At 50.0% G+C, this 8,831-nt stretch overlaps 1 protein-coding gene across 1 annotated transcript in view; it reads left to right on the forward strand.

The window, feature by feature from the left end:
- Positions 1-8,458, forward strand: part of TAB1 (TGF-beta activated kinase 1 (MAP3K7) binding protein 1) — a 9,536-nt gene extending 1,078 nt beyond the window's left edge. The window contains exons 2-12 of the mRNA XM_035903189.1: positions 148-256; positions 441-577; positions 794-947; positions 1,578-1,664; positions 2,179-2,317; positions 2,801-2,914; positions 5,246-5,357; positions 5,459-5,603; positions 6,031-6,253; positions 6,551-6,707; positions 7,763-8,458. Coding sequence (XP_035759082.1) covers positions 148-256; positions 441-577; positions 794-947; positions 1,578-1,664; positions 2,179-2,317; positions 2,801-2,914; positions 5,246-5,357; positions 5,459-5,603; positions 6,031-6,253; positions 6,551-6,707; positions 7,763-7,970 — 1,585 coding nt within the window. The 3' untranslated portion in view covers positions 7,971-8,458. The remainder of the gene's footprint in view (positions 1-147; positions 257-440; positions 578-793; positions 948-1,577; positions 1,665-2,178; positions 2,318-2,800; positions 2,915-5,245; positions 5,358-5,458; positions 5,604-6,030; positions 6,254-6,550; positions 6,708-7,762) is intronic.
- The last annotated feature ends 373 nt before the right edge of the window (positions 8,459-8,831 follow it).

Raw genomic sequence — 8,831 nt, forward strand, 5'->3', positions numbered from 1 at the left:
CCTGCGGCCCGGAGATGGCGGCCCCCGCCATGCCCCTCTCGTAGCTGGCAGCAGCAGCGCCCCAGCAGTCCCCTTGTCCGGGGGAAGCAGAGCCGTCCCCGTGCTCCCGCGCCAGGGATGCGTGAGGGTCTGATGCGCCGCATGAAGAGCTAGGGCTGCGCTGGACCGAGTGCCAAAGTCGGGTGCAAATTTCACTGCTGGTTTTTTTGTTAGCGAGAGCTGGAGCTGCAGCCAGAGCTCAGCGGGAAAGGAAGTGGTAAGTGGTCCAGTTCTGCAGCAGGGAATATGGAGTTATTGGCTGGGGCGGTGTGCTCCCCTGTTAGCAAAGGGAGAAGGGTTGAGAAGAGGGTGGGGGTGGACTTGTAACCCATGCTGGACCAGGATCCTCACTTCAGGCTGCTTGAAGTTTACGTGGTCTCTGTCCTCTCTCTGCCTCCCAGGAGCAGCAGCCCAGTTGGACAGATGACTTACCATCCTGCCATCTCTCTGGGGTCGGCTCAGCCCCGAACCGTTCCTACAGTGCAGATGGCAAGGGAACAGAGGGTCACCCCTTGGAAGATAACTGGTTAAAATTCAGGTAAGTGGGTTGCACCTGGGACACAGACTCCTGCAGAGGAAAGGACAGGTAAAAGCGGTATTTAGTTTGTCACGCAGGACTTGGAAGAAGAGGGTGGGGTGTGAGCATGCAGGAGGTGTCTGGAGGAACTTGTTGCATATGTCTGTGTGGAACTTGTTGCATATGTCTGTGTCTCACAGACATCTGTGACCTCTCTGCTTCTGCCCTCTTTGACAGGAGCGAGAACAACTGCTACCTCTATGGTGTCTTCAATGGCTATGATGGCAATCGAGTCACCAACTTCGTGGGTCAGAGGCTTTCTGCAGAATTGCTGCTGGGTCAACTACATGCAGATCACAGTGATGCTGATGTGCGTCGAGTTCTCCTGCAGGTAAAGAAGCTTTGGCTGGGAATGGCTCCTGCTTCTCACACTACCCACCTCTTCTTTTTATCACCAGGGGAGCAGCATCTGGTTTCTGTGGGGGTTGGAAACATCTGCCAATGGTTGTGATTGCACTCATCCTGAGCAGCTGTAGGGCTTTGTTTCACTCCCGCCTCATACCCATCTGTCCCCCTGGCTCTGTCAGCTCGCTGCTGAGAGCTCTCCAGGAAGCTGCAGCTGGGCTTCACTGGACATGCAGCAACAAGTCAGCCTGTGAAGGAGGTGACAATGAGTGAAAGGGGGAAGTTAATGTGTGGGGAGACAGATTTGTGAGTGTGCTTTCTTGAGTGATGGACAAGTTCTTACAATCAACGCACAAAATCAGATAGGTCTCTGACATTGCTTTAATGTAACTTCTATGTTATTGTCTCCTGTTTTGAGTAATTGCAGATTGTTTTTACAAGCTGTTAACTAGTTGCACTAAAATAATTGCCTTTCAATGTGACACGGCAATCCTTGAATGTCTCTGTGTACAGTGATCAACCACACTGAGCCAGTCTTAGGGAGGTAGAGATGGGTAGCCTCGAAGGTCTGTAGATATTGGATGAGAGTTCAGTTTCTCTTTATGGCTCTTTTTAGGCTTTTGATGTGGTAGAAAGAAGTTTCCTGGAGTCCATTGATGATGCCTTGGCAGAGAAGGCCAGCCTGCAGTCCCAGCTACCAGAGGTAATGTAGCCTTAAGAATAGAGATTGCTGGATGAGTCTTGGGCATATTAGTCAGTCTGGTCCAAGGGAGGCTGTAATTGAAAGTTATTTTTCTGTAGCTCTCTTTTGGAAGCTTGTGTGAGGTAAAGCAAACGTCTTGGTCCATCTCCCAGACTTCCCACTGTTCGTACTGGCACTAATTAGACCCTTCATCAGTTATCTTAGTAAGGAACTGAACATATCATGGAGAGGAGTTCAACGCCATATGACACAGATGAGAGGCAAGGCCTCAAATTAGCATTGCATCTGGGCAGATGTGGATTCTGTTCTTCAGGTGAACTGGACTGTCACCTCCAGAGACTTATCGGAGCAGTGTTGTTTGTTAGGACTGAACAAACAATTGCATGTCTTGCAGTCTTGGCATGAGGCTAAGATATGCCAAGATGAGTCGTCCCCCCTACAGAATTTTGATTCCAGCTGTAGTTTCTGTGTTGTGGACTGTGTGTTTAAGCCTCCTCCTCATTTTGGGTTCCAGGGTGTCCCTCACCACCAGCTGCCACCTCAGTACCAGAAGATTGTGGAGAGATTGAAGGCTGTAGAGCAGGAGATCTCTGGAGGAGCCATGGCTATTGTGGCTGTTGTTCTCAATAACAAGCTCTATATTGCCAATGTGGGTGAGTTGTTTTTTGTCAGCACCTCAGTCTAGGCATTTCTGAGGATGGCTGCGGTTCTAGGAAATGAACAAAAGATTTGAATATGGAGGACAGTTTCCTTGGTCTGTGGCCAAGGAGCAATACGCTTGTTACTTATAGGAGCACTTGAAATCAGCCTGGCTCTTTATCTCTGCAGATGTTGGCTGATGCAATGTTTATGACCAAAGAACAGAGGGGAAATGGGTTGAGAGGCAGTACTGCGGGCTCACTGAGAAGTGGAGAGCTTTCTTGTGAGGTACCAGCTCAGGCCTGGATGAAGAGCTGCCTAGCAGGCCTACTATGCTGCTAGCAAGGCTACTTTTTGGAGATCACGATGAGACAGTACATGAGCCTTTCTCTTCTTTTCTGTCTTTATTCCCCTCTCCTCTTCCTTTTCCATTTGTTTATGTTCTCCCTCTTAACGGCAGAGCTATCTGGTGCCTCATCTCGCTGCTCCCACTGCAGGTACCAATCGGGCACTGTTATGCAAGTCCACGGTGGATGGGCTGCAGGTGACTCAGCTCAATGTGGACCATACGACAGAGAATGAGGATGAACTTTTTCGCTTCTCCCAGCTGGGTGAGTGTTGGGTTTCATGTTCTTATATGAGACCATCGTATGCCTCCATTATTTGTCTGGGGCACTGGGAATGACTCGAGCCACTGGAAACAATAAATAACCACAAAAAGAAGCTTACTGTGGTTTCAAGTGGCAAGCTCAGTGCTGCCTTTTCCCATATATCTAGCCACTGTGAGGCTACAGTGTAAGTTCAGCTCACTGAACCAGCAGAAACCTGTCTTTTTCCTCCCAAGTTTTGAGAGTTAGTTTTGCGTCTTGAGTGCCAAACTGACGTTGATTTGCCTTCCAGCTGTGTGATTGCTGGAGTTGATAGGAAAGCGGGAGTGGACACACGCAGCCAGAGGGTAGAAGTGGGATGGACAGTGCATGACTGCTGCTTTGGAGGCAAACCACAGTTATGCTGGGTTAAGTTCTGTGTGATGCCGCACCCCTGGGATGGTGTGTTTCAATATCCTTTGTACAAGCTGCTGCAAAGAAGGCAGCTACGCTTCACACTGAGCCAGGCCAAGCAGTGGCACTTACTGCTCTCACATCAGTAACTATTGAACTCCAAATGCTGACATTTTGCTTTAGGCAATTTCCCTTTTCCTTTACAGTGTTTGACATGTTTTCTTTCTTGGTCTAGAACTAGCCCAGACCACTTGTGTGATTGCTAGTGTTGAATTCTTCTTTTTGAGATACTTATGTTCTGTACCTTTGTTTAGGTAGATCTAACTTAGCATTCTTCTTTAGGTTCACCTGGTAGATACATTATTATCTGGTGAGGCTGTTGACATGGTAATTTTCTGCTGCTGGGTCTTGTTTTATTCTATTTCTCTTCCCTTTCCTCTTTCACTCGTACTCCTGCAGGAGGGGTATGTGCTATGAAACAGAAGACTGAATACAAGAATCCTGGGAAAGAGACCTTTTGACTGCCTTTCTGCTGCCAAAAATGCAGAATTTAGCTGCAGTCTGTAGCAGAATAGGGATCTGCTCAAAATACTGACCTTAGCTGGCACAGCAGTGGCTCTCCTGCTGGCAGTCCCAGCAGAAGAGAGAGCCTGTGGAGCAAGCCAGCGTGCACGGGCCGTTTTGGGGGCCCGAAGGAGGTTGTTGTAGAGCTAAGTTGAAGCACTGTGGTAAGACGTAGTGGGGACGGCATTTGTCATGATGGTGTCTGTGTCGCACTGCTCCAGGGAGAAGGGAGGGAGAGGTCTTACGCCTTTGTGGCTCTTCACCCAGCACATTGCAGCTTGTTCAGTGATCCAGGAGAGTTGCTGTGATTTAGACGCAACCTCTCTGGCATGCTGTGAGCCTCCCTGTGTTTGTGTCTGTCGATGGCGTGTATCCCCCTGCCAGGAGCTGGCAAATGAGCCAGGCCATGTTGATGAGTCAGTTCTGGTCTGCAGCAGATGGCAGAGTTGTGTCTTACTGCTGGGGTAGGTGTGGAGCCATCTGTGCAGTGAGGCTTGGTTTGACTTGGAGGGAGAGTTTCAGTTGGACCCCTGCCTTCACCTTGTACTGAGGACAGCCATCCCTAGATAAAAATCTCAAAATAACATTTTCTGCCTGTTAGCTCTAGGTATAACTGGGAAAGGGGAATTGCCAGAACAGACCAGGTAAGTGGCTCATCTGCTCTGAGTCCTGCATCCAGATGGTCCCTGTTAGAACCTTCTTCAAGATGGGATTCCTTCCTAGTCCCTTCCAGAGGTATATCCCCTTAAATTTATTTAAATAAATACTTGTTTGGTCATTGTCCTTATCTTAGGAGTAGCCCACATCAGTTTGAGCACTTGAGCAAACCCAGCACCTCTTGTAGGTAGTTCTGTGTTTCTCCCTCTGCAATCCAGTGTATCAGTGAAATTGTCATGTGGAGTTTAGGAGCAGGGATCTGTAATAGGTGGGAGAAAAAGCAGAATCCTTCACATACATTTTCCTCCTTCCTGCCTTCTCCCATCACGCAGTCCAGAGCTGACAGGCGCAGATGTTCCCCTGCCTTTTCCACGAATGCCTGTGTGCCCGGGCCAGCTGCCGCCGGTGGCTTTGGACCAGGATGTGGGCTTTGTCTCAGGGCCAACCATTGCATTCAGAGTGCGCATGTCGGGCTGTGTGTGTCTCTCTCCTTCTCTCTCCTTCCCAGATCGCAACTAATGAAAAGATGTCCCTTGGAACACAGGAAACCACTCTTCCTTTTCTCCCCATTGGGCTCCTAATGATTCTTTGGCATCTCATTTTGTCTTACAGTTCTCTTTAGCTGTGGATATTTCTTTTCTCGTTCCTGACAGTGTAACCAGAGGAAATCCTGCAACTTTCCCAGAGTCAATTAAACTTTCTTGTTTTTCAATCTGGCAGGCTTGGATGCAGGGAAAATAAAACAAGTGGGAACTATTCGTGGGCAGGAAAGCACTCGGCGCATTGGAGATTACAAAGTCAAATATGGCTATACTGATATTGAACTGCTCAGGTCAGCAAAACTCAACTTGGTGGTTTCAAGCCTTCCTTTTCTTTGTGACCCCTCCATTCTCACCTGCTATGTCACTGTTAAATAACACTGTTTCTTTCCAGTGCTGCTAAATCAAAGCCCATCATAGCTGAGCCTGAAATCCATGGAGGGCACTCGCTGGATGGGGTGACCGGCTTCTTGGTGCTCATGTCTGAAGGGCTCTACAAAGCGCTGGAGGCAGCTCACGGGCCTGGGCAGGCCAACCAGGTGAGCCTGCTCACACGGGGAACGTTCCCTTGGCTACTGACGCGCGCCGGCAGTGGCAGCTGCCCTCATACAGACGTTCCTCCTCATCTGTCCTGTGATTGCTGGGCCAGGTTGAATGCCTGTGCCACCCCATTCCAATCTGTAATGATATGGGAGATGCTTTGCCCAGCCAGTTCTTCTGGGCAGCCGTCTGCCCCTTAGGAGTAGCCCATTAAAGGGAATGGGATGATTCAAGGCACAGGGGCACACATCAGCAGGTGAGACTGGCAAGCATCCCAGTTGGACGAGTTGCCATAAAAACTCTTAGATCAGATGGCAGGAAAAGGTTTCTTCCAAAATCTCCTAAACATCCTTCTCTCTCTTTTTTTTTTTTTTTTTTTTTTTTTTTTTTTTTTCTCCTTTTCCCCTTTTTTCCTTCTCTGCTCAGGAAATTGCAGCCATGATAGCCACAGAGTTTGCCAAGCAGACATCGCTGGATGCTGTGGCACAAGCAGTAGTGGACCGGGTTAAGCGGATCCACTGTGACACTTTTGCCAGTGGTGGGGAACGCTCCAAGTTCTGTCCCCGGCACGAAGACATGACGCTGCTTGTGAGGAATTTTGGGTACCCCCTGGGTGAGATGAGCCAGCCCACGCTGACACCGACGCAAGGTTTGTTGGGGAGAGAATGAAACCAAATGGAGGGTGAAAGATAAGGTCTCTTGATCCATCCAGCACTGACCTAATACCAGGAGAGGAGATACTCAGCATAGAAGGAATTTTCTTATTAAAGGCATTATTGGCTTCTGAGACATGGAGTCTGTGAAAATTTGGCAGAATACAGTACAGCATCTAAGAAAGGTTGTTTAATATCAATTCTTGGGTTCTTTGGCCTTTCTTTGCCGCCGCGCACCCCCAGTCACTCACGTCTCGACTACATCTTGTAACTCTTCGTTTCTCCCTTCACAGGAGGTCGTGTCTACCCAGTCTCTGTGCCGTATTCCAGCTCCCAAAGCACAAGCAAGACGAGTGTCACGCTGTCTCTTGTCATGCCTTCCCAAGGCCAGATGGTCAACGGTGCCCACAGCAGCTCGACTCTGGATGAAGCCACCCCCACCCTCACTAAGTAAAAGTCCTGCTCTCTTGCTACCCGCGGTTTTTCCCTGCACCTCACACTGTGTAAAGTGGTTGAAAAGCAGAGAGACATCTGTCAGTTACCTGTCAATCATTCCCTTATCTGGAGCGTGGCCCTCCTGAGTGCAGTATTGACAGCCAGCATAATGTGTTAGCTGGAAAGCAATTGCGTGAGGAGTGGGAATGAGTAAAGTGAGCAGCTCTGAAGCCAGCTCTGGGAACATGCCTTGGGAGCAGCATCTGCTGCTGTTTGCGGAGGGCACTCTGGCAGCGAGCAGCCATTCTCTATGGATCTTCTGTGCCAAGTGTGTTGGGTGCTGTGCATGGAGGGAATGTGGGTGCCCTTCATTTTAATGAGGAAGAGGGGCTATGCAAGTCACCTGTAAGGCCACCGGCGAGGCTGCACTGCACAGGTTGGCGTGCTCAGAGGTGGAGGCCAGGGTAGAAAAAAAGGCTAAAGATTAGAACCAGATCCTATTTGGGTCCAATTTGCAGGATCATACTAGTTAGCGGCTCCGGTTTAGGTTCAGCGTTTGGCACAGGGTGTGTGTACACGCTGCGGAGTGAAGAAACTCTCTGGTTATTGTGTTCTGGTAGCTCCAGAAACAATGAGGCTGAAGCGCTTGAGCTGCTTTGGCTGCCACGCAGGCCACGCAAGAATAACTTCCCTTGCTGCCAGATTCTTCCCGTAAAGCTCGTACTGTATGGGTATGGGGAGGCCAGCAGAGTGTGTGCCTTCTTTTTTTTCTTCCCCCCCCCCGCCCCCCCCTCCCAAAAAAAATGTTTTTCCTGTTTCCTCTTCTCTGTTCCTTAGACGCCTGGTTGTACTTAAGGCCTTCCAGTTAAATGTGAATCAGATATCTCTGGAGTTCATCAATTCCAAGCAGTTCTCAACACTTCTAGTGCTCTGATAGAGCAAGAGGCTGCAACTCTTTACCTGTTTGCTGAGGATAGCTTGACCTGTGGAGATGCTGGCACTTGTCCTTTTCTTGTCCAAAGCATCAGACTGGGAAAAAATAAAAACGCTTGTGTTCCTTCTCTCCATAGCCAAAGCCCAACTGTGACGCTCCAGTCGACCAATACTCACACGCAGAGCAGCAGCTCAAGTTCAGACGGGGGTCTCTTCCGCTCCCGACCCACCCACTCGCTCCAGCCAGATGAAGATGGGCGCGTGGAGCCCTACGTGGATTTTGCAGAGTTTTACCGGCTTTGGAACATGGACCATGGTGAGCAGGGAGTACTGACTGTGTCCTAATGTGGAAATCTGCCTCTTCCAGACACCCTGCACTCGGCTGGGTGAGCAAAGACTGAGGGAAGCACGAGAGCGCTCCACCGAGGGCTGTGTTCTGCCGAGACTTAACTCCTATCCAGGACGTGCTGAACACTGGGCCGGGGAGCGCGTGCGGCCCTCGCCACACGCATGTTGCCTGTGCCACGCACTCAGTCCTGACCAACTGTGTTTCCTCGGAAGCCCTGTGAATAGGGGAAGGGGTCTTGAACGCAACCCTCGCTGCGGCTTTTTGCAAATAAAGATGCAGAGAGGGCTCCCCCTGGATAACGCAAGGGTAGGAGCCTGTACAGAGGCACTGTGTGTGCGCGTGTGTAGGTGTACGTGCGTGTGCCTGCGTGTGTGCGTGCTGTCATAATGTTTTCACAACTTGGTTCATAATGCTGTGATTCCAGTGTTCAACTCCATAGAAGATACCTCTATTTTGCAGAATAAATAACTTATAGCTACACTCATTGGCACCTGTGTGGTTTGCTCTCTTCCTTACAATGTCGTGTGGGGGTGTGACAGCTCTTCCTGGTGAAACCCTCTATTCCTCCAGAACAGGGGGTTGCACCTTGCCGCAGCCCAGCTTCTGTGGTAGAAGTGGCCTGAGCCCTTGCAGGTGACTTAAAAGTGTACAGTCTTTGTCCTGTTGTAGAGGGCAGGTGGAGTTTGTAACGCGGTTTTCCTGTACAGGCTTCTGCGTGGCAGGAAGTTGTGTGTGGGTAGAACCAAAACTCCCGTGGTGCAGCTGCCTTCAAGATGCAGATGTGCACCCTCCTGTCGGTGCAGCGAGGCAGGCGGGGTCCTGATGGTCAGCCGGCTACGTGTTGGGTCAGCTGAGGC

The sequence above is a fragment of the Egretta garzetta genome, unplaced genomic scaffold, assembly GCF_000687185.1.
Source record: "Egretta garzetta isolate BGI_Z169 unplaced genomic scaffold, ASM68718v1 scaffold51, whole genome shotgun sequence".
Classification (NCBI taxonomy): domain Eukaryota; kingdom Metazoa; phylum Chordata; class Aves; order Pelecaniformes; family Ardeidae; genus Egretta; species Egretta garzetta.